Source organism: Vanellus vanellus, assembly GCF_965231255.1.
Source record: "Vanellus vanellus genome assembly, chromosome: 6".
NCBI classification, from domain to species: Eukaryota; Metazoa; Chordata; class Aves; order Charadriiformes; family Charadriidae; genus Vanellus; species Vanellus vanellus.
Genome location: NC_138911.1, coordinates 15889438 through 15915098, shown reverse-complemented (window position 1 = coordinate 15915098; position 25661 = coordinate 15889438). Strand labels below are relative to the sequence as shown.

General features: G+C 42.7%; 1 protein-coding gene and 1 long non-coding RNA gene across 2 annotated transcripts; one reads left to right on the top strand and one right to left on the bottom strand.

Annotated features, from left to right (window-relative positions):
• Positions 1 to 2710: 2710 nt before the first annotated feature.
• Positions 2711 to 7204, bottom strand: LOC309673695 (ferritin light chain-like; the record flags this gene model as incomplete). The annotated part of the gene is made up of 3 exons (XM_082485548.1): positions 2711 to 3214; positions 4519 to 4665; positions 7022 to 7204. 3 exons carry the CDS (start codon positions 7202 to 7204, stop codon positions 2711 to 2713), a joined length of 834 nt encoding a protein of 277 aa, XP_082341674.1.
• LOC309673696 lies at positions 4428 to 19283 on the top strand. The gene is made up of 5 exons (XR_014269335.1): positions 4428 to 4887; positions 6009 to 6103; positions 6640 to 6748; positions 12133 to 12317; positions 19230 to 19283. It is a non-coding gene; the product is annotated as an uncharacterized lncRNA (long non-coding RNA).
• The last annotated feature ends 6378 nt before the right edge of the window (positions 19284 to 25661 follow it).

Here is a 25661-nt window from a genome sequence, read left to right as displayed (position 1 = left end):
GAAAAAGAATTTGTAAAGTTTCTGTAAGTGTTGCTGCTCTTACACCTGTTCCACATTCATCCTTCATCTCCTTTTTTTTTAGGGTGTGATTGAAAAGGAACCTGGGAAGGCAGAGGCAGATTGTACTTCCTATGCTGAAAAGCATGGATAGACTCATCCTATACACAATAGACAGGTATTGTTAACAAAGTTTGAGATCATATTCACAAGCATCTTCTGCCCTCTCAGGAGAGGCAGCATGTGGACAAGAAGAGCTTGGTCTCTATCTTTTCTTTTTCAGAGGATAGAGACTTGGAAAATACCAGATTGTGAGTTTATCTAATATTAACAGAATTGTCTTTTCAGGCAGAGGACCCAGAATGTGTATGGAAAAGGGAGAGAGAAAGACCTAAAATTTGAGAACGTGTGGATATATTTGGCTAGAAAGATGAATATGAGAAGAGTCTGAGAAACTGGCAGTATTTCAGGGAAAATGAAAAGGCAAGTAAGTCTTGCTTTGAAAAATTTGTTGGGCTCTTTGTACGTTGGATTCTTTGTTATGTTGGAATTCAGAATTCATTTAAAGTAAAAGACAGTCTTAAGTGCTGGAAACTGTGGAGGAGGCTGTACCTACATATCAGAAGGTCACCAACTCTTAAGCGAGATGACTGTTGTAGAAGTAGGTCAAATGTTACCAGTAGTATTTGAAGTGGTTTTATATGGCACTAGTTTATAATTTGGTTAGTAGCTTTGCTCTGTTCATTTTTAGTGAGAGCTGTATTTTAATACTGAGAGGGATGGATTCCATTGCTCTTATTCATGTTGAGTTGCAGTCAGTGGAACTAATTGTTGAATAAGGTATGCTCAGCATGAAGATGTGTGATGGAATCTAGCCCAGATGGAAATATATTTTAAACTACTGCTGTATTAGAGAGCAGCCATCTCAACATAGATCAATCTAACATGTTGCTAAAAGTGCTTCAAGTCATTCTTGTGGCACACTACAGTATTTTTACAAATGAATACAAGGATTGTTTCAAAGTGATGCTCCCCCTGCCCCTGCCAAGGTTGAATCGTATTAGCAGAAAGATTGGGAAAGCATCTGCATTGTAATTGTCTGTCCTGTGTTACAACACCAACAGAAAGTAGGTGAGTTAATGCAATTTTGCAGAAATGGCTACTTAACTGCAGCTGTCTACAAAAGTCAGTTTGCTGAAAATGTTTCATTTTGCAGTGTTCTTATCTTAGTGCAGTTTTCTGACATTTATTTTCATTCTGTGGTCTACTTGTGCAACTTTCTCTGTAGTAGAAAAGTACTGCTGCAGTTTTGTATACCTGTGCAAAATCTCTTGGAGACGACTGCTAGCATGCCTATGTGGTAAACTGAGGAATACAATGTAGATACAGAGTGCCATTTTTAACATTGAACTGAGTTTATTTTCAAGCATAATAGGCATATCACTTACAGTATTACATAAAAGCATGAGACAGTCTTTCAATGAAGCAAACCTCAATTGCATAGAAGATTTGTATGTAATAACAAACAAAAAAGCTAGCTGCAGGCAGCTGATCTAGCCAGTTGCTCTTCTTAGGTGACCTTGGTAGCCAGTGTGCAGAGAGAGAGGTGCTCCCCTATAGGAGATGAATGGAAGGAATTTGGACACCTCTGAACTTTAACCAAGCTGGCTAAAGTAAAAGCCCTAGATGTGGTGGGGCTAATAGCCCCCCTAATTGAACACTGGCTGAATTGAAATGCAAAACTCATGAGTGGCCACTCTCTGATACAATTCTAGTTACGTGTGCTGCATTTTCACTAGGATCTTATTCCTCTACTGAGAGCCAAGGTAGGGAATACAAGAAATAGCAGTAGTACCATAGTAATACCATAATTTAGCTAACTGAAATAGGGGTCTGTATGGTAATTAAAGCAACCATCCTAGGTTAAGTCTGGACCGAGCCCTAGAGCTAGAGATGCACTAGAACTTGTAAAGATCACATCTAATGAGAACCCCTAATTTCTCTCTCATCTGCTTTCTGAGGATGAGAAAAGCCAACTAGGCACACAACTGTAGAAAAAAACCAGCAAAATGCTTTATTCCACTGTTGAGGAAATGTTTGCATCCTTCATCTTGGAAAAATATACCACTAAAAATAGCTGGGTGATAAGTAAATTAATTAGGCTACTTATTTAAATTGCTACCGTGATAGAAATAAGACAAGAAAACTTTGTTTTATAACAAGTCTTTTAAAAAAGTTTGTTAGCATACTTGCTAGTAATGTAAAATACCTGTTAGTTACATAAAATATTTAGTAATATAAAACTAAATCTTTGGATTTTCTCCCACATAGAAGTTTCCTTGTACTAAAGTTGGATTTTAATTTATTTCATTTTTAATAAAAGATATATATACCATTAAAAATAATTTGCACTAACTAATCCTATTGATCATTTAAGACAGAAAGGAGGCTTAAAAGCTTTTGGCTTCTAGGAAGAATTGCATAGCTAAAAGTCTGACTAATGCTGACAATCTAGATAACTACAACCTTGCTATCATTTAAACAAAAGAATGCTATAGGCTAGATTTTGAGCTGTGGCTCAACAGAGGATGAGGGAACAAGGTGTAAAGCAGGAGGAGCGACACAGCATCACATCTCCTGAGTTCTGGTCTCAAGTCCACCCTCTGTACAGGTCTGCCTTAGGAGCTGCCCCATAGCTGCAACAGCCACAGCATTAAAGGCCCTCCCTGCCCTGCCTCACTTTTGCTCCTGTCCCATCATTACACTGTGGCAGTGTGGTAGTGCAGTGTATGGTTGCATATATTGGCCCTATGCCATTTCTGTGCTGAGAAGATTCTCTCTGAGGTCGCTTCAGACCCTCTGCAGCTCCTGTACACTGCTGGAGAGGCGGGCAGGGGCTGCAGCACTGACTAGACTCTGGCTCTATGCCTGTTCTGAACTCTTTCTGTAACCGGTCCATAAAATAATCCCCAAGACTATTTCTGCCATCTTGGGAACAGTCAAGCCTGCGAGCATTGGTCAGTAGATCTCCCATCATTTTGATCTTCTGGATTTTGGGCCCGATAAATTGTTTCTTGATAGTGCTTGCGCTATGAGGGTCTGCGTTTTCAATACTCAGGGCATAAAGCTCTTCAAAATATCGTATCATAGTTTTCCACTGTACCATTGCTACTTCCAGGGCTTTCATCAGACCGACTGCATACTCACAGTTTGGTTTCTAAAAATAAAGACAGAATTACATTTATTCAGAAGAACAGCTCATCTTAGTGTGTTCATTGATGGTTTCCTGCAACTTACCTGGCACTCTAAAACAGATGTGCTAGGATTTTGCAACAACTTCTAGTTTGGAGCATCTGTTGCTTTTTGCAGAGTTGGATGGCTGTAAACACGCAAAAGCATTTTTTCAAGGAACAGGTATTTAGATAGCAGCAGCAATACCTGAGGAACCTCTTACACCAGGAAACCCTACCATAGAATCATAGAATGGTTTGGGTTGGAAGGGACCTTCAAGATCATCTAGTTCCCACCCCCCTGCCATGGGCAGGGACACCTGCCACTAGACCAGGTTGCTCAAAGCTCCATCCAACCTGGCCTTGAACATTTCCAGGGATGGGGCCTCCACAGCTTCCCTGGGCAATTTGTTCCAGTGTCTTACCACCCTCGCAGTAAAGAATTTCTTCCCAATATCTAGTTTAAACCTACCCTCTTTCAGTTTAAAACTGTTACCCCTCCTCCTATCACTACACTTCCTGATAAAGAGTCCCTCCCCATCTTTCCTGTAGGCCCCCTTTAAATACTGGAAGGCTTCTATAAGGTCTTCCCTGATTCAAACTGAGTATTTAGAAAGGTTTTCAAGATGGACTTTTTAGTTTTACTTTCTACAGTTTAACAACTGCTATGCCAAAGAGGAGCATTCTCTATTAACTATTTACAAAATACTAATTTGGTGGAGGAGAATCAGCCCCTTGGTCTTCAACAAATGAGGTGTTTTTTTTTCCTGACAGCTTTGAGTTATTCATTTGTACCCGAGCAAGCCTAAATCAGATCTCTAGTCCAAATTCTATCTTGAGCTGCTGTTCCAACAGATCACCTACTGCCTCAGGCTGGATGTTTCTCCTACCTCCTTCCTTACCATCTTTCTTAGGTGCTCATGGCTTCTAGGCTTCTATTTAGTTTCAATGTGAAGGACACAAGTGGGCTGCTTCAGCACAGTTTAAGGAGTCTCATAATCCATTACAGCACACTGGAAACAGCAGTCTCCAGCTGAGTGAAGAAGGGGACTATTGTTCATATTCTTTTGGGCTAGAAAGCAACCACGTAGAGTTTGGACTGCATGTCTTGACAGTTTCTAGGCATCACAATCAAGAACAAAACCAGGTACTCTAATATGACAGGAAAATTGTATCTGGGAATCTAATAGTGGATGAATGCAGACATCTGAAGTACCAACAATAAAATGCAAGAAGTTAGAGTAATTACTGCAGATTGCAGCTGCTTGAAAGCTTGTTGACTATTACCCACCTGGATGGTTTTAGAACAGTAATGGCCTCCTCTTTCTTGCTGATACTTCATTAAAGCCTCTGCAGCTTTTCTCTCTTCCAGAGCTTGATGCAAGAAGAACTTCGAAACATTTGGTAGAGCCACATGCGACTGATCAAAATATTCACCCTAAGCACACAAAACACGAGTGTTAAGATTTGCTGGAGATGGGACTTACTTGTAGCAGAACATGGCTTTATCAGGAGACCCTTCCAACGGAAACTGTTCTACCAGCATAATCACTCTGAAGACCTTAATCCAAATTTTTGTAATAAATGAAGTAGTTACAGTCTTAAACGAAAAACCCCTATACTTCTATTAGAATGCCTTCTGTCCTTTAATACTGGACAGGTAACTAGTACTGATGTTCTCTCTTACTAGCAGACATCCTCAATATTTTATTTATGAGTGGGGGGTATGTGTGTGTGTGCGCCTGGTTTTGTTGTTGTGTTTTGTGGGGGTGGTGGTGGTGGTGGATTTTTTGTTTATTTGCTTTTTAAACATAGTCCCAGCACAGGGAACAGGAGATTTATCCCTTCAGGTCAGTATTCCAGTGGAAAGTTAGCTTTCAAAGGTATGCAAAAGATGAGGCAAATACCAAAAAGAAAACAAGCACAACTTTGCATCTATTTATCAGCTTCGTTATGGATAATGTTATTCCAAAATAAAGAATACTGCTACTGAACTATACTGTATACACCTTTAATATTTTATGTAGGTCACATCTAGGAATACTCCAGAAGTATTACAACCCTAACCCCACTGCAGGCCTTGTTCTGCTCTGTATGGGAAAGGAACAACTTTAGCTGCTTCAATATTTAACTATTCTAATAGATCTATCAGCTCTTATATTAGAAGAATTTTATCCATGGCATTGCTGTCCCATAAAGGGAATGTATTAGAGAAGGTAGCGAAGGAGAGCCAGTTTCAGCATTTGCTCTGCACAGCTTCAATGTTGGGAAGAGTGAGAGGCAGCAGTTGGGAATATGCCGAGAACCAAATTGAGGGAGCTACACCATCTCTATCTGCTGGTTCCCTAAACATGCATATGTAATACAGCACAGCTTTTGTCTCTTGGATGTAGTCTGGGTTGGAGTACTGCACACCAAGCTGTTGGCTTGTAGCATGCCTAGGAGGAGTAAGGAACAAGTATGTGCATTTCATAAGTTTTTCTGCTTCTTATTGTCTTCCCTCCTTTCATCTATTACCCCGCTTAAATATAAAATGTGTGTTTCATCTGTGTTGCTGTGTTTAGAAAAAAAAAAAGGCAGAAAAGTTATATACACAAGTTTATGTTTTTCTCTTGTATGTCTATGGCCATCTGGGATACTCCAAACCTGTGGCACACATGCACATGTGTGACCATAAACATTCAAAAGAAAGTACATACTGGAATGTTTTAAGAACATTCATTGCAATATTTGCATAATCCTTTTCCTGAAGTCATTCATTCATGTTTCTGTTGACAGAAGAGTCAAGATTCAGTGTTTTATAACCAGTTTTCAGTGCAAGTGTGCTGCGAGACTCCAAGTAGAGCACAAGTTACCGCACCTGCTTAACTGTTAAGGTAAATCTTTTATGTCAATCATTAACTAAGATGTTCACGTTTCTAGGTTTGATTTATCCAGTCAATTTCTAATTGAGTTCTCTCCATCCCACCCAGCTGCCAATCACTAGTATTATTTTAATCCGCATGCTTAACAAGTAGCGGTTTTACTGCGTACTTAAATTTTTATTGGACTAATACTTGACACCAAGCTTGATCAAAGGATCTTGGGGAGATACTGAATATAGCTTGTGTTGGTTCTCAAAGGATGCTTGGCATCAGAAGGGATGGCATCGATCATTTTGGTTTTTGATTTTAATGGCGTTGTTAATATATGTTGCCTTAATATTTGATATATAGCCAGACACAATTTTGGCACACATGTTACACAGCATCAGAGATAACTTTTTTAATTCACGTCCAATGCTACTGCTTGTGGAGCAAAGCAGTAACAGCGATGTTCACAAACATTGTACATACAAAATTTGGGAAAAACACACCCAAGGGTTATATGCCAAATCTGTTAGCATTCCCTGTTTCCATCCTGTTTTCCACAGGCATAACTCTGCATGTGAATTACCCAAAAGATACAAATGCCCAGTCCATCACCCGCTTGTTCCAGACCTTCGCCAGTGTTTTTCCAGCCCTGTCAGCAGCCACCCCGGGGTAAGTGCGCCGGCAGCAGCGCGGCGACGCAGCCGGCTCCGACAGCAGCGCTGCGGGCTCTGGGGGCAAAGAGAGAACCCAAATCCCGCTGGGTCAAGTACCGGGGCGGGCACCGCTCTTCCATCCCTGCCCTGCTCCAAAACCCTCGGGAACCCCCGACACCGCCGGCGGGACCTGTCTCGGTGCCCGGCGGCTGCCCCGGTAGGGCAAGGGGGGACCCATGCTGCGCCCTCGGCCGCCCCCGGGGACCTCCCCGCCCGCTCCCGGCCTTACCAGCGCCTGCAGGCAGTAGGCGAGCTCCAGCAGGGCGCCGGTGACACCGCAGAGGCCTTCCTCCACGGCGGGCGGGAAGCTCTGCCTCACCCGGCTGCCGGGCAGCGGGCGGTGAGCCGGACAGGCGGGCAGCGTGACGCGGGGCCGCTTGGAGCGCGGCTCGGCCATGGCGGGCGCCGCCATGGGGCAACCGTGCCGCCCCGCCGCGCCGCCTGATATAGCCCGGGCACCTGGGACACACCTTGCAGCGCACGGCGGCGCCGGGCCGCCCCCTGCCCGCCTCCCTCCCGGCCCGCCACGACGGGAGGTGCGTGGGGCCGTCCGCCCTCGCCGGGGGAGAGCGGGGGGGCCGCGGCGGCCGGGCGAGCGCCGCCATTTCGTGCGTGCCCGTGGGCGCTGCCTGCGCGGCCTCGTCCCTCTCGGCGGTCTCCGCCGCAGCCCGGCCTGCGCGGCGGATAGCGGGCCGGTGCGCCGGTGGGCAGGTGGCGGGCCGGCCCGCGGCAGCCCACGAAGCGGAGCGGCACCTCGCCCCGCAGCCCCAGCGCACGTCCCCTCTGCCAGGCGGGGGTTACCAGGGCGGGAAGCCCTGTTTGAGGGACGGTCGCCAGGGACGCCCCCGCTTAAATATCTCTTAAAAATAGCGAGCGGTGTGCGAAAGCGCAGCGTGGCAGGGTCGAGGCCGGAGCAGCTGATGGGAGCTTGCAGTCAGATGCAGTCGTGGGGAGGGAGCGATCTGTGAAAAAATCCTGGGAACTTAACAGTGTTATCTGTATATGTCTTTGCTACAGGTTAAATCCTTTATGTTTTTTTGATTTAGAGCTAAAAATGTTTGTGTTGAGCTGGTCCTATCTGGGCAGATTAAACCACCTTCAGTATTTTAGTAATTTAATAATCAGTTTGTACAGTAACTTGAAAATACAGTTTTCTGACTTTTTCAGCTGCTTTACCCTATGGATGGAGCTCTGCATGTTATTGCTTGAGCATTTATTTACCTTTAATAAATTCAAGCCAGTGGAGTGGAAATATGAGTAATCTCAACACCCTTTGAATTTGATAATTTTCTGTTCAGTGACTTTCTGTTTAGTAAGCTTAATGTTACATGCCATTCTGTGGAATATTTTTCTAGCACATCACACCACTTTCCCACAAACCCAGGATGCTTCTGTTATTCCGTTGCACACTTTAATTGTTATTGGATCTGACTACCTAGAGCAGATCACGCAGAGCAGATCATCTGAGAGTGGTCACATAAAGTTGTGAGAAAATTGCTCATGAGAAACTTACGTACTTCTAGTTTGGTGCCTCCACCTCGTATGCTATTTAGCCCTCTTTGTTTACTGTAATTGTCCATTTTTTTATTCTCCTCATTCTTCATGCTGTGGTTAAGTTAAATTAGAAGTTTCGTCAAATAAAATGTAAACCAGTGTGCTAAGTTCACTTGAAAAAAACCCCAACATTTAAGCATGTGCTTATTTTAAGCATTTGAGTAAAACTACTGTATCTGTAGTGTTTGCAAGGCCAAAGTAAGTACCTAAATTCCTAAGTTGCAATATATTAATTGGCAAGACAGTTCAACAATATATCATCTTGTTCTGAAGTTCTCAATAAGGTTCCTCTTTTTTGCTGAGGCACTAGGGACTTTTGCTGGGAAGATGTACTTCTAACAGTCACCTTTTAGCTCCCTCCATTTCAACTGTCTTTGTTTTAGCCAGTAAAATAGTGTTCTGTTATCCCAGAATAATCCTTTGACAGCCTCACAAGAGGAAGAGCAAGTGTGGTGTCTGCATGTGTGTATACTTTATGACCTCCTTTCTGTGGACAGTCCAAATAATTTGAAGTGTGAAATCACAATAGAAAACAAGTTAGCTAGTGCCTCTGTGGAAAAGCTTATAGTTGTATTTTGTTAGTTGGCTATCCAGGACAATAATTTTTGAGCATATCAGCTCATAGATGCTTGTATCTGTATTAGTGGACTTCTGGTCCTTGGAAGTCAGTTATTTCACTGATGGAGAACTAAGACGCAAAGACATTTCTTAAGGCCACCTATGATGTATGGGCCTGATCTGAAAACTGACTCTAAATTTCCTTAATCTCCATGTGTTCTTTAACCCCTCTTTTTATGAGAACACTGTTCAATTTATTTTGCTTTGTGCTTCATAGAACTAAAGGAAGTACGTATCATTTGTACTGTAATCAAATGTATTGTGGAAAAATTCCATTACAAAGTAATGTAGGGGTTCTTGCTGCATAGAATGACGTGGTGTTACATGTTGGTTGTATCTGGAGATACAGGAGAGTCTCATCTATTCCAAAAACTTGTGATATCAAGTCTTGGTTTTCAAGAAATGCTGTATGCTGGGGAGCAAGCACTTCATTCAGTTTCTTTCTTAGTTACAACATTTCAGCATGGCATGGAGTAAGCGCAGCTGCCAGCTATCAGGTAGGGTTGCTTTTAAGATACGTTGCTTTTTTTCCTAAACTTAAGGGTAAAGTCTTGTGTCTGTCTGCCAAACTGTATGCTTTGGAAAAGTTATTACCCACGTGGGGTAACTGTCTGGATATTACTTTGATACAAGTGAATCTCCATTAGATCCTTATTCTCACTGAATCCTGAAGTATGAAGGCACTTTACAGATTTCCTCAATGAAAATGGGGTGAAGAGTGTTGGACACAGAGTGCTCTTGACCGAGGGAAAGCAAGAGCAGATAGTTACGTGCAAAAAGGGTGGGTGACATCTGTAAATAGGATTGGTGACAGGATTGACCCTGTTTATTCCCATAATCTGGGATTACTTAAATGCGTAATTTTAGGCATGTGCTTTGATTAAAGATGTCTTTATTAATTTCTGTGATTTGGCAAGATTTTGGTACAACACATTTTAAAGAGTGTTGAAAGTGCATGGCAAAGTGAGAAGCCAAACAACCACATCGTGGTATGCAGAACTGCAAATAAAATTCCAGTAAAATAGGGTCTCATATGCACTCCCCCACACCCCTATACACTCTCCTACACCCACCCCCACCCCTCATTTCTTTTTATTCTTTGGCAGAGTGCAGCAGAGAGGGCTGTTACTGTCAGTGGGCTTTGGCAATCATCTGAAAATATCTTTCCTGCTGAGACTACTTTGCAAACATTTAGTTGTATCTGGCCATTTTCTACCTTGATTCTCTCTCACTTCAAGTTAGGCTTTTTAAGATGCACTTTGTAATCCAGAGTTGATATTTGTTCTTTAACCACAGGCAGCAAGAGTTGTGGCTGTTGCTTCTTTCCAGCTATCATCTGTAAGCTTCTTTCTAGCTGTGACAGATTTTTCATGCGCTTTGCAAATAGCATATCTAATGCTGCCAAACTTTTTTCTTATGTGATCATTCAGTGCCCATCAATAGCTATGATGAAAACAGAGGGCTATGTGAGGAAAAAGTAATAAATAAATAAATAAATGTATGATATGTGTGCCTGTGAATTAGCCTTCTTCATTCATGAGTTTGTTTCATAATTAAGTGAAACCTAAGCTCTCTGGAAGGAAATGGAGAATGATTCATATGAACACCCATGAATTCACAATTGCTTTTATTGGACTCGAAGTCACTTAACCCATCTTTTTGTACGCTCTTCCATCCTCAACAGGTGCTTCATTTCACTATTTTGTCTGATCCCACTCTTTTTTATTTCACTTTTTCCATGCAGGAAAAGCCAGCAAGACTTATGGGTTGCTTTGTGGCCTTTTTGCACTGTGTGACTCATAAAGTTAAAAAAGCAGCCTGAAATTTGGCAGGTTACTGCTTAAGTAAGCATAGAAAAATAACTTTTTTTAACTGTCTCGCAGTAAAAGCAGTTATCAGCAAAACATGAAATGGCCCTGGGGTGACAATAGCACTGTGACCAGGCTGTGAAGTGGACGTTCTGGAAAATGCTTTTTGCCTGTATGTCACTGAGAAAGTGGAAAGGTCCAGTTTGTTGAAGTGCTGTGAAATCAGCATGTTTTAGTGATACAAGAGGATTTCCCAAAAGTAAAACCCTAGTCCCTTTGAAGTCAGAGTCTGAATCTTGTTGGTATCAGAGCAGGAGCCTATTTTGGGGACTTATCGGTACTGAAATTTACTATGCAGTGCTGTATCTATGCATATTTTATCTATATTCAGTTTATTAAAATGAGGTATCATAATTGAATCCTGTTTGTAAAATACTTGGATTAATTTTGATTTTGGAAGTAATTTTTGAAGTGCCTTTTTTTGGCACTCGCTTCAAATACTCCAAAGCGTAGTTCTCCAATACTTTCCTTTTCTAGAGAGTAAAAGATTTTCTTCCGCTCAATGATGTTTTTGTCTTTGCAAAACATCCATTACTGCAGAGTTTAAGGCCAGTTGAGATGTTTGAGGATGTTCTTCAGTTGTGTTGGAAGCAGCCATGTCTTTTTTGCCTTCATTCAGTTTTCCTACTTTGCATCAGTAGCCTGATGAAGTTGCGACACTTTGTGCCTCTGATGTAACTTTTATCTTGGGCAGTTCAGTTCCACAGGCTTCCCTGACACCAGTCTGCACAGCACAGATATTGAGATGTTTGCTCATTTGTCTTTCTTCTTTTGCAAGTAAGTTTTTCCTTAAGGAGCTTTCCAAACAATGGCTAATATAAACCATTGTGATATATATAGCGTTCTTTGAAACTTTCCTGATTGAAATCTGTCTTTCAAACAGAATATGCCCACAGCCTGTGGGCATGTCTGTGCCGTGTCTAAAACAAACATAGAAGACAAGCTCATAAGAGTTTCTGAAATGTAAGCAAAGCTTATCTTTAACCTTGTGTCACAGAACAGGTATAGAAGGGTTTCCTAATTTTCTTCTCTGCAGTGCTTAAATTAGATGATCTGTGATTAACGCTTGCTTTTACTATGGGACCTATCCAGTAGCAGAGAGTTTGCTTCAGGTAATGCTGTGAGGAGACAGGCAGCCTCAGCTCCTTCTCAGCAGGGTGCTGCAGGGGCCTGGAGAGGCCCAGTGCCCTGCAGTGCAGCAGGAAGCCTCTGTGGCTCTGCTCAGAGCTGTCCTGTGACTTTGGTGTTCAGGGCACATCCTGCCTGCATAGCTCCTGCTCCCTTCTCTCTCACCCTCCAGGCTCTTTCCAGCTGCTGCCACAACCAGAGTGCTCGTGCAGACTCATCCTCTCCCTTTGCTCCCACCCTCCCTTCTATGGGCCCGCGAGAAAGCTCCATGCCAACAGCAGGTTTGGGGTCTGTGTGTGTGTGTGAGCTCTGCAATCAAACCTAGAAGATGTAACTACATCTCAGCTAACTGCATAGGTAGACTCTTGGCTGTGACTGTTGTCCTGCCTCAACCTGGTTTATGTTTGACACCTTCAGCTACAAGTCAAGCTGCATGTAGCCGTGTTTGAGTGTGTGTGACTGTGTACATGTGCGTAGACTTCTTAATGCTGGGGCTGCAGGTAAAACTGCATTGTGGCCACCACTAACTTGTGTCTAGGAGCCATATATTGCTATTTTCTCTCAAGCATGTATCACTGTTTCCAATACAATTTAAAACATTGACGATTCACCTACACTGAGTTGTTCTCCCCTAGTCTTTTCTCCTTGTATTTACAAAATTGTTAGGTGTGCCAACTAGGCTTCTCATCTCATCTGTGTCTTTAAGAACCCTACTTCTGCCAGTGCTCAGGAAGCCCGCGGTTTGGCTTGGGCAGAGAGGCAGCAAGGGGAGCTGGAGCCCTGGCGGGTAACTGTGCTCCCTGCCTCTCTGCCTGGTGGCTGCAGAGGGCTGGCAACCAGGCTGAGCAAGCTTCAGCCTAGTCAGCAGCATATTTGGCTCTTCAATCTCCATTTCTTCTCTTATAAATACACTTAAGCTGTAGGTAGACTATTAATTTCAAGTGGTACTGGCTGATACTGCCCGTCTGATTTTTTTAAAGAGGCTGTGCTTAGGAGTAAGTCAGAATAAATTGGCAGGGTTCATCTGCCTTGCAATTGTTATTTCAAGCCACATTTAAAAAAGCACAGGCCAGCAAACGTAAGGCTCATCCTTGTAATCTGTCCACACTGCATTGTAAGTCCAGTCACTTATTGCAGGTTGAAGCCACTGGGTCTCAGCACTGGAGCAAATTTAAGGAGATTCTGCGGAATTTCTGAAAATATGTGGCGCACCCCAGGCAACATGTTGCATAAGGGGGTTGGGCAATCACAAACTGCCTAAAGTCTGTCATAATTTGTCTACCTTGCCTTTCTGTTCTACCTGCCTTTCCACAGCTGTGCATAAGAATCTGTACTTACTTTTGAACAAAAAAGAAAATAAGACTTGACGTGTTGAAAAAGGCAGTGCCTTTTTTTTGTACGGTCTGTGCCATCTGAAATCAATGACTGCAGGTAATGCCTTCCAGGCAGTGTAAACTTTGGTAGGTGCATTCTGTGCTCCAGATAGCCCTTAAGGGAGCATCAGACTTGCCTCTTCGAGGTGAGCCTGAGCAGATACACTCTGTACATACTCAGAGTATTTGGTCTAGCAGAAGTAAACTGCAGGCATGGGACGAAGATCCGGAAACCACTTATTGTCCTGCTGCTGTATGCTGCTGATAATCAATGCTCGTAGAGTCCCTGATAGTACCACGAGCACCTGGGTCCGAAGTACAGTTACTCCTGGGAGTTAAATGGTTTGACTGATGCCATTTGCTACTTGGCTTGAGAGAGAAGAAATGAAAGCCACAGATGTGGTGAGAGGCGTGTGAAATGTTTGCAGGTAAAGAGGAAATGATTCTAAATGTTTTAGCTTTCATATTAAAAAATAATGTGAAAAACCCTTTTCATAGAATCATCGAATGATTTAGGTTGGAAGGGACCTTCAAGATCATCAAGTTCCAACTCTCCTGCCATGGGCAGGGACACCTCAAAGCCCATCCAACCTGGCCTTGAGCACTTCCAGGGATGGGGCCTCCACAGCTTCCCTGGGCAGTTTGTTCCACTGCCTCATCATCCTCATAGTGAAAATTTTTTTCCTAGTATCTATTCTAAATCTTCCCTCTTCCAGTTTGAAGCCATTACCCCTTGTCCTATCACTACATGCCCTTGTAAAAAGTCCCTCTCCAGCCTTCTTGTAGGCCTCCTTCAGATACTGGAAAGCTGCTCTAAGGTCTCCCCAGAGACTTCTCTTTTCCAGGCTGAACAACCCCAACTCTCAGCCTGTCTTCATAGGAGAGGTGCTCCAGCCCTCAGATCATCCTTGTGGCCCTCCTTTGGACGCGCTCCAGCAGGTCCATGTCCTTCTTATGTTGAAGGCTCCAGAGCTGGACGCAGTATTCTAGGTGTGGTCTCATGCGAGCAGAGTAGAGGGGCAGAATCACCTCCTTTGACCTGCTGGCCACACTTCTTTTGATGCAGCCCAGGATATGGTTGGCTGCCTGGGCTGTGAGTGCACATTGCCAGCTCATGTTGAGTTTCTCATCAACCAACACCCCCAAGTCCTTCTCCTCAGGGCTGCTCTCAATCCATTCTCCACCCAGCCTATATTTGTGCTTGGGATTGCCCTGACCCAGGTGCAGGACCTTGCACTTGGCCTTGTTGAACTTCATGAGGTTCGCACAGGCCCATCTCTCCAGCCTGTCCAAGTCCCTGTGGATGGCATACCTTCCCTCTAGGGTGTCGACTGGTCCACACAGCTTGGTGTTGTCGGCAAACTTTTCACAGCTTTTGTTTGAAAAAGAATCCTTTCAAAGTTTAAATGAAACTGCTTGAGAAAAAAAAATATGAAAAGGTTCTTTATGTGAAACTTTAATGTGAACATTCATCAGCTAGATGTTTGTTTTAAATTTTCTATTAATGTGTATTCAGTGGTGGTGAATCAGACAAAACAGAAGTGGATAATTTCACTCAAACATCATAAACCTCAAAGGCCCTGCTAAATTCTGATGAAGTAATTCCTCTTCTAGTTCCAGTCACAAATGGCCCTTTATTGCTGCTTTCTGCTCAAAACACCTCTTATAGGCCATCTACATATTACCCTTCATAGTGTAAGTGTCGTGATTCCCTAGGGTATCTCTTTCAGTATCGTTTTCTGCCTAATTCCATTTAAATAGCTTTAAATACATCATAAACATCTTACAGTCGTAGGTGTTAGATTGTAGTCTTTTTGTGGAAGTATGTCCCAGGCAGTCTTTTTTGCCAGTTTTCAAGGATCAAACAAATTATTTTCAATTTCAGCATCTGTGCGTCTTGCTAAATTGGGCATTCTCCTGATTTCATTGGAATTATGAGGTGTAACTCAGAGTGTGTTTCGCTCCTGCCACTTAAGGCAATTAGCACCATTAATTGATAATCTTGGGAAGTTATTTGTTCTGGACTTTAGGACACAGTGGCATTACTCACAGTGATGCAGTGAAATGCTTTACATTATGATCTTTTAACTGCTAGCTCCAGTTGCTGTCTTTTTTAGAATTTAGAAATTACTGTGCTGAGTATTTACAAATTTCACAGAACATTTTGTTCTCTGATTTAAGTCCTGCATACCAAGCGCCTGCCTGGGGCAAAGACAAAAAAAAAGTTAGCTTTGATACTCCAAAACTGGTTGAATAAATCCTGTGCAGCTGGCCTGCGTGAAATGTGCCCAGTGACAGCAAGCTGCAGAGAGGATTCAGAGGGTTAGAAGAGCTCTGTGCCTGTCAGATGCTAGGATTGTTTTATTGCTTTTGCTGTGAAGGGCAGTAACATATAGGTATCCATACTGCTCAGTATTAAGTGTGCAAAGTGGTAATTGCCATGTGATTCCCTCAGGCATATATGTGGACAAAACTGATGCATAAGTTTGCAATATTGCCTTCTTTGTATGTTTATACATGCTTTGATGTTTTCCAATTTTGGAACTGCGGTTAAAGCCTCAAAAGGAATCCGTGAGTCTGCAGCAGCTGAGAATATGTTTCTAGCACTGGACGTTCCTGTGTGGTTGTGTGAATGTCTCTTCATTGGTGAGGAAATGGTGTTGTCTAGCCTGTGTTTGTCAAAGGAAATTCTTGGAGACTTATTTAAATGGGCAAGCCAACACAGTACAATTTACACTTGTGTCTACTTGTGGGTGAGATGCCAGTAATTGTTATGGATCGGAGACTGCTATTCTCACCACCAGCTCTGCTCCTTCAATTGTCTCCACTTTGCTTCTTTTTGTAATATAACCCAGCTGAGACATGTTCCCAAGGGGAAAGTGACTTAAATCTAAATCTGGGAAAGTCATGAACTAAAAGGTGTACAGTTCAGGACAATAAATTTTGGAATACAAAATTATGAAGGTCGTGACCGGTTCACGTGAGCAGCTTTTAGCAAGGTCATGTTTTCCTCTAATAGTGCATCATCAGGAATTTGGAAAGCCTGCTTTTACTCATGTTGTGTGAGCAGAGTGGTTTTGGCAGTGCTCTGTGGTGCCGCCTTTGTGAATCCAGCTCCATTCTCAGGCTCCAGAGAGCTTCCAGGTTCTCTAGAAACAGGCACAAGAGAAACTGCAAGGAGTGAGACCAGATTTGTGGAACAGACCTTTGAAGCTCAGAATGGCAGGACTCAGAAAAGAAAAAACATAGACGCTTTCATTAATACAAACATTTATCAGGAATACACTAAGAGGGACTTAAAAAAATTGGTTTATGATCCAATGCATATATGCATTTTATGCATATGGTTTATGTCATAAACCAACTTCTAGCAAAATGAGATAAGAAGAAAATTTCCCTTGAAACCAATTTGGCCAATAGCTGTGTCTGGCATGGTTGGGGTTTTTTTGCACTCTGCCCTTGTCATTTTATAGTGGTCATACATTGAAATAATGCACTGAGCCATGTGGACCACTGGCCTGAGCAAGTGCATGGCAATTCTTATGATGCTTGTGCTGAAAGACTTCTCTTAAGGGACGTTGACAGGGTTTGATTTGATTTGTTCCGGAATGGGATCGCCCTTGTTCCTGTTAATGCCTGCTCATGATCTGAACTCCAGGACTCAAGCAGGACTGAGGGACATGTCAGGCAACAGTAAGATTGCATTACCTATGTAGAGGAGGATGTTGAAGTCCAGTATATGTAGCTTGTGATTTTCAGCTGTTTGGTCTGAAGCAAGGGACAGGAAGGTTTCTTTTCTTTTTTTAAAGGAAGGTCAGTGCAGAGCAAAGAGAGGAGGTGAAAAATCCTTAGGAAAACCAAAAAGAAAAGAGAAGCAGCACCGAGAGTGGGCCCAATCTTTTACTGGTGTATGTGAGCATTACTCATATAACTTCAAGAGAGTACAAGCTTTAACTGAGCATCTACCAGCTGAGGACTTGGCCCATTATGTCCTTTATAAAGCTCTGGTTCCTCCCCAAATAGTTTTTCCCTCCCTCTTCAAAGAGGCACCTGTTGTTGGTGGAGTTGGTGATGATACTGGATTAGTGCACACACAGTCAGCCTGCTTGGCCTCGGCCCTTTGGACCCAAAATGAACTCCAGCTGCTGTTGCCCAGAGCAGGTGCTTCATCCAGCCCTAGCAGCTGTTTGAATGTACACTGTCATGGCCAAGAGAAGGGGGTAGGTCCCCTGAAGTACCCAGAGGAAGAGCTGATCAGCAGGAAGGAAGGAAAAGGGAGTGTGCCACAGAGACCTGATTTTTATACCCAACATTTAGCAGACAAAAGTTCTAGCATTTCCTTGTGGACATGGGAAATAGTGGCTGTCGCTCTGCATGCACTGAGCCTACACAGCACCGTGATGGATGATGGTTCCCAAAATGAGGCTGAGGGACCACTAAGGACCAGCAGGGCCATGACAAATGGTTGGTCTCTAAACTGCCAAACCTGTATTGTCAGTTGAAGATATGATATAGGTACATGATGGTGTGTGAGAAATATTGAGGGCTGGTAGCGTTTCACAGTTGTTTAGTGTCATTGGTTTAAAGCTCCAATGAGCAGCCTGGCAAAAGTGAGATTAGGCGCAGAACAGTGTACAGGCTTATAGTCTGCTACATATGATAGCTTGGGCTTCACACTCACACTGCCAAAGCCAGCAGCGAGGGAAGAAAACAAAAGCAGAGACAATCAGGGGTTATGAAGCAGCCACAGGGGACAATGTCAGGGAAATGGAGGGTGAGGAGGCAATGTAGGGGCATGCAGAGGTGCAGATGGTTGGGAGTTGGCAGCCAGAGTTTGAGGAGGGGGTTCTGATAGCCCCTGTCAGAGGTAAAGCAGCAGCAACGCAGGGTTAGAGTGAAGGGATGGGACAAGGATGTAGGTTTCTTGGGGTAAGGGAATCATGGCCTTCAAAGGGAAGAAGGCAGCGTAGAGTAAGGGCAACGCTGACCTGCAGCAGGAGGTACTCTGGGAGTGTCTTGCAGAGCAGGGAGTCTTACAATGTTCAGTCGTTCCCATTGCTGGCCTCACAACCAGCCCCTTCGAAGTCCTTTCCAGCCTGCCTTCAATTTATTCCCCTTGAACTGTTCTCACTGACCTGGGAGAGATCTCTGTGCAGTCCTGTGCGCTCTGATTATTCACATGCTGCCAGCAATAGCCCTCCTGGCCTCCCTTTCCATGAACATGCACTGGTCCCTCTTTTGGCTGTGTCTGCATATGCCACTGTCAGCATTAACACCAAATTTAATGTGACTCCTTAGGTTCCTCTCCTCTTACCTATCTATATTCACTAAAGTTACCAGAGTCCTCCCAGTTTCTCTGATAACCTGCACGTCCATTTTGTATCCCTACCCTGCGCATGGTTTCGGTCATATCCCATCAGCCAGGCTTTTCATTCTGTGTCTCTTTGCTGATTGCTTCGGCCAAGTTCCCACTGAACCTCCATAAGTAGGGCTAAATGCTAAGCAAGGACATTTCCCTGTGTAGCTATAAAAGGATAATTCCGGCCACATTTCGTTGCAGCATGGCCTAAAAGCAGAAGAAAAACATGAATATTGCAGGCCTCTCTGTCAGGAAATGGGATTTCTGCAGGTGCTCAGTTGCAAATGCTCTGCATGCTTCTAAGGCTTGGCACATGGCATTTCTAAGTCCTGATTCAGGATGCAAGAATGTCTCGTGACCCCTGCCATGTAAACTGGTGTCTGGCCATGTTTGGAACTCAGCCGTCAGTGATGACAGTAGACGAGTATGGGTGAAATGAGCAGCTTGGCTTCAGCATTAAGCAAGACTTGTTAAATGTTGTAAATACAGATGTTCAATTCATATTTTGAATAATGAATATTATGACCTTTTCTGTAGCAAGTGGTAAGAAGATGGATCATCTTTCTTCATCTCCTCGCTGCCTTCTCAGGATTTGAAAGTATGGCAAAGTATTTCATCCCTTTACAGAATGAAGTAAGGTTGGTAACCATAATTCTTGTATAGAATTACATAGAAATACTCTAGACAGCCAAATATATTGATTTAAGATCATCTATGTGATGACAGGGAGATAGTTTGCATTTTGGTTTATCCTTGTCTTGGATTGGTCAGGTTATCCAGCCGACTTCAGTTGTTTGTTCTTTCAGATGAAGAACAACTCTTGCTGGTACAGGCCTGTACAAGTTCTGTCCCAGTGTAGCTCTTCCGTGAGATATTCCTCCTATTTGTATTGCTTCTGCATGAAAATTAAGGAATTAGAGAAATAGCATCAGAAACTCTACATGAATGAAATTCTCAAGGCTGTTGAGAAAATAGATGCATTAGAAATTGGGGGTTTCTGTTCTCATTCTGTGCTCACATCCCTTGGACATGTCACTGTTATATATGGAAAGAAACATCACACATGACTATTAAAAGTGCGTGATGTACATCTGTGCGATGGGAAGACATCCTCTGATGTGCTCCTAGTTACTGTCCCTGTGTTTTTGCCACTTACAGTAAATTACAGTTCACTCCTGCTGCTGTGGGTTCATCAGCAATAGTTCCCCACTGTCTCCTTATCTGCCCTGTATCATGGCTGGGTGATACACACACCCGTTGCTGCTTCCCTGGCAATGAAGTGGCAAGTGCTGCCCTGCCTTCTTCCTCTGTTCTTCTCTTCCTCAGCTTCCTTGCACCATGATATGACTCAAGAGGAAACGGAAGTGCAAGTTTCTACCCCTTTTGGAGTAGTAAATTTCTTTAAAAAACAACCCAATTCTCAGTTTGGCCTGAGATCTGTATTGAAGTGTGGTAGTACATCTAATTTTGTTTTCCAGAGATTTTTAACCACCTGCATTTGGATAAGAATTTTTTGAAATGCTTGTCTCTTGCTGATTTAAATGTAACTAGGTACCAAGGAGCTTTGTGGATTTAAGCCATTCTCAAAAGGTGTGTGGCAATGTCCAATGTGCTGTCTGGTGAAGAACAACAGAGTGAAGCACTTTCGGTGTAGTAAGTCATAACTTATTAATTGCTGGATTAAGACTAAAAAAATCAAAAGCTTTTTAGCTGGCATCCACGTTTTGGGGATCTGGAGAACAGAGAGTTTTACTTTGTATGAGGCCCATGTTACGCTGTGCAGGAATTCCCAGTTCAGGGTCAAAAATACTGAAAGTGCCTTTTTACCATACAGCTGACAATTAGCTTGCTGCCAGTAGGAAAAACAATCGTTAAGTGGTGAGTGAAAGTAGTTTCAGAAACGGACCTTGACAGAGTGGTAAGATACAGTTAGACCGAGTGACATTCTTCACACCTGCTGTGGTGCATAACAGTAGCTGGCTGACTTAACCCGTGGCACTACAAGCAGAGCATTGTGCTGTGACACAGCCTGGACAGCGATTGAATTACACACCGATTAGGTCTTCGGCTTCTCTCTGTTAGTGTGGACAATGAAGAATCAGAGAAGTGGACATGAGAGCTTTAGCAGGCCTTGTGCTCTCGAACGGAGGAGGATTAGTTTGTAAATGGTAAATTGTGTTGGGGCCAAGAGTCGTAAAACTGAGCCCATGCCATTCTGCTGCCTCAAAGGCACAGGCTTTGCAGAAAGCCCCTTCTCCCCCCTACTTCTGCCGACTGCTGTGACCAGGGGAGGGGTGGACATGTGAAATCTGCTCCTCCTTTTCTCTGCCAAAGAAGGAAGAAGACACTGGTACATTTGTACACATTTTGCCCCTCACTATCTATTAGTGTCTTTTCTGAGAAAGGGCATGGGATTAAATTAATCAGTCTTCTGCCATTTCCACAGGGATGCAGATTTGCCTCTCTCAGAGGTGCTGCTGGCTGGTTAACTGCTTGGTCTCTAAGACCTGATCGAACCTGAAGCATACACTTTCTCAGGAGGTCTGCAACAGGGCTAAAGAATTCCAAATGTTGCATCCTTTCCCTCCTGTCATCTGCTTCCACACGACTGCAGTGTCTGTGCGCTGCTCTCAGCTCACTCACCCTGAAATGCTCCTTGTGATGGAGCTCCTTTGTACTGAGCTGGTACAGAGCAGACTTTGCTTTTGGTGGCAGTATCCCTTGTTGCCATGTCATTCACAGAGAAGATGGGTTTATCCTTGCCTTTATTCCACTGGTACCAGCTGCTCTACCCACAGGAACCAAAAGTGGCAAATCTTCTGTATCCTCTTTCAATTTTCAATTGAAGGTCTACATCACATGAACATCTTGGGTTTTTTGGAGAGGTAAAGCTTTTTTAAAAAAAACCAAAACACATTGAACCCAAGTTGGAGAAACAACTGCGTCATATGGCTGATACATTGCATGGGAGTACAAAGCATTCTCATTCCCTCTGGTCTTGCCCATCTACTCCCCGTACCTATTGAATGTGATAGCTGTTAGGCATGAGTATAGACCTGGAGATGGGCAGAACTAGTTTGCCATGCAAACATTTATCTGATGACCCCATCCCATTTTCTGGAACCAAAGATTTCACTGTGATAAAGTGGACATCTTAAAGCATTGTAGGAGATAGGGGGATGTAACTGCACTTAACCTGAATTTGGATTAGGCATATCTCATATCTTGGAGTTTGCTAGTAAATAACAAAGTGTATAGTCAATGGAAATACAACCTTCTGAATCTGTAACTACAAAAAAGAAAAGGACAGTCTTGAAAATCCAGTAATCTTTCAAATCGTCTTAAGGCATATTGATTGACCCTGAATCATCACAGTGAAATTCAACAGGTGTTTTCCTATTAGTTATCAAAGAAAGTAGATGTGGTTGAATACATGGAAAATTGTATCTTGTTCCAGTTATCTTTATTACTCTAATAAATGATACTAACTCTCCCTACAGACCTTATCTCATCTGTTTATAGTGTTGGCATTTATTTTGTTTTGAGCTGGGAAGCAATGCATACCTAGATACTGTACGATTGTAAGAGTCTTTGTGGGTATACCGTTTAAAAAAAATTGCTTGTGCTCTGGTTACTAGTTTGAGCTGAGAAAAGATGCTTCTATTTCATAGTCCTGAAAGCAGTAGCAGATTTGCTATAATACACCAGTTCAGAGCAATTTGCTCATAAACTTTCAGTTTCAGAAAACTCCCAAATCTCTTGCACCTATTTTCTGTAATAGATGGCAAATCCTTAGTACCTCTCAAAAGCTGCTCACAAGTCTGTTGGGTATGAAGACTATGAAGGCTTTGCTTTGGTTCATTTTTTTTAAAGCTCGGTAAAAAATTATGAATGAAATAAATTCAGCTGTCACTCAACATAGTCACTACCAATAACTGATAGTTCGTTTTCAAAATTGGAAAATAACAGCTATTCTAAGTAGCCACTGTTGGTTTTAACACTATGGAATATTTCAAAGGTAAGTTTTAAAGAAAAAAAAAGAAAAACAGTCATTCACTAGTGCTGATACAGGAATGACAGAAGTTAATACCACTGAGATCATGTTGGAACTGTATAGCATTTTGTTAATGGTTATTAATGCCCTGCTGCTGGGAGACAGACAGTGCCAGCTGCCAGTTAGTGTGGTGCCTCTCTGCGGGTGTGCCTAGACCTTTGCTCGGAAAGGAGCAGGACATGAGGAAGGTTCAAGTCTGCTCCATACCTAGTCATCCCTCCACTGAAACAGGAAGAGAGGAGATACCAAGAGAAGGTAGTTACAGCACCTTGCTCCTGTCTCTGCTGACTTCAGAACAGGTCTTGGAGAGTGAAGCAGGAGCAGCAAACTTGTACAGAGCCATGTCCAGAAGGCATTGAGGACTTGCGTTCAATTCAGACGAGCATGCATGGAAATGATGCCAGTAAGCCTGGGGAAGAAGCCTAGGTTCGTGTAAGAGAGCCTTAGAGCATTGGCCATCAGTGGAAAGAAGTCAGAAATGGTATAGAGTGAAGGAAAAAAGCCCTTGAGAGGAAATGGAAGGAACTTTGTAATGGCAGAATGATGATGGATATAGAGCAATTAATTAGCTTTGGCTACATCATATTCATGGTACATCCAGACTTGTAGGTTTAGCTGCCTCACTTGGGGCTAGCTATTACTTTGTGAAATACTTTTGAATTTCATCCACCATAAGGGAATGAAACAGATACAGAAAGGTGCAATGTGTCAGTGTATTGTATCAAATTGAGAAAGGCATTTTTAGCAGTCTGTACTTAACACAGGTTTAAGCCAGCATTAAATTATTCCTTAAACGTATTGTTGTTATGACAAATCTGAAAGGAGCTAAAAGCATTTAAGTAGATGAAAAAAGGAAACTTTTATTTCCTTTCCCACAGCTTGGACCCAAAATGGGATTGCCAGCCAGGTTTACACAGCCTGGCCTTGTACCACAAAAGCACCCTCTGGTGAACGTGAGTGGAACTCGTAGAGATCAGTTTTGAGTCCTGCCTGAGGAACCAGCTCATGAAGCCTCTCCAAATCATTCAGCTTCTAGATCTCTTTAAAAGCTGGTGTAACGTAACCTGAATAATACACTGAGATCGTTTAACAAAGAAGTGCCTCAAACCAGGACATGGCCCAAGGATATTTTGATGATAACTGCTGCCTGATGTGCCACACAGACTATTGTATTCGCTTTCATGCTAAGAAAAAAAGAGGAAGATGAATGTTTGATTGCATGAACCTCAGCCTTGGGGATACAATTTCATTTTAAAATCCATGAATTTTGCACACCCATTAATTATTAGAAATATATGGAAACATCCATTAATGTTGTGTATGTACTCTCCAATTATATAACCTAATACTTGAACACAATGATTTGTACAGACATTTTATTTCTCTGGCCACTTTTACAGATAGAGTTGCCCATACAAATAGTTCTCAGTCAGTCACTTTATCTTCAGTGCAACATCCTGAGCTCAATTAGCAGGTCCAGCAGATCAAAAGGAATGGTTATTCCCCTCTGCACAGCATCATGAGAGACGGCATCTCTGAAGCATTTTGTCCATTTTTGGTCTCCCCTTTAAAAGAAAGACACTGTCATACCAGAACAGACCACCAAGATGAGGAGCTGCAGCGTGTGATACACGAGGAGAGAATTGTGCTTGTTCAGCATGGAGACGTGCTCTCTCTCACTGTCCACAGCCACCTACCAGGAGGTTGCATGGAAGACGGAATCAGACTTGTCTCGGTCAGGATGACAGGCAAGAGGCCCAGGTTGGAGCAAGGGAAATTCCAAGTAAATACTAGAAAAAATATTCCCAAAGAGCATGCTAGGCTTTGGAGCAGGGGCCCAGAGAGGAGGTGGCATCTCTGTCCTTGGAGATACTCAGAATTTGACTGGACAAGCTCTGAGCAACTTGGTCTGGCACAGCTCTACTCTAATCACGAGACTAGAGACCACTGGAGGTCAATGCCAACCAGTATGTGTCTGGGGTAATATTTTGAAGTTAAAAAGATAAATAAAACTATTCTCAAAGTGTATTTTTTTCCTGTGCAATTCATAGTGCCTTGAATTCCAGATAAATGGAGAACTTTCTAATGGAGCTTGCTTTGTAAGCAGTCAATCTGGCATAGAGTAGATCTAGGCACGCACTGGGATGAAACAACAATTGCAAAGCCAATAATGCAACTACATGTAGTTAACAGTCCTTTCATTTTTTTTAACCCCATTTCAGCTACAAGATTGTCCATAGTAACTTTTCAGTGCCATCATAACTGCAGTTAAATTGTTTGTCTGGTTTTAAGGATTTTCTTTAATGGTAGCTAATTAAAATAGTTTGTGTTGTTCTTTTCACTAGCTTAGACTTCTCCAAGAATTATCACAAAAATTTGCAAGGAAAAAAGTTGTGTAACTCCAAACATGACTCTTTTGAAGAACTTCTAGAATGCAAATAACATTGGAATTCTGTATTTCTTCAAGAAAATAGACTCTTGTTAACCTCTAATCTTTGATTACTCTTTTACTCTGTTGGTAAATAATATTTAGAAGATTCCAATTGCAGGGACTCAAACCTGGCTTTTCATTGGCAGACTCAAACCTGGCTTTTCATTGGCATTTCAAATCTCTGCAAATGAAATAAAAGCAGGATGAATCTAGGGAAGCCTTCGCTCATCCCAGCATAACCAGTGTAGTGCACGTTGGTGCACTAGCCCCCACAACACAATGTATTTCTAAGTTTTGCATCTCTTGACTTTTTTGTTTGCAGGGAGGAGAAGAAGAGGATTTGGCTTTAACAGTTAATATCTTGTTTCCAGTAGAATATTTTGGGGTCATCATCAAACTTGTATTTTGCACATTTACATTTTTAGTCATTCACCTAACTTGTATCACAGATAGTACTGGTACAAAAAAGTAGCAAGGTCAAAGG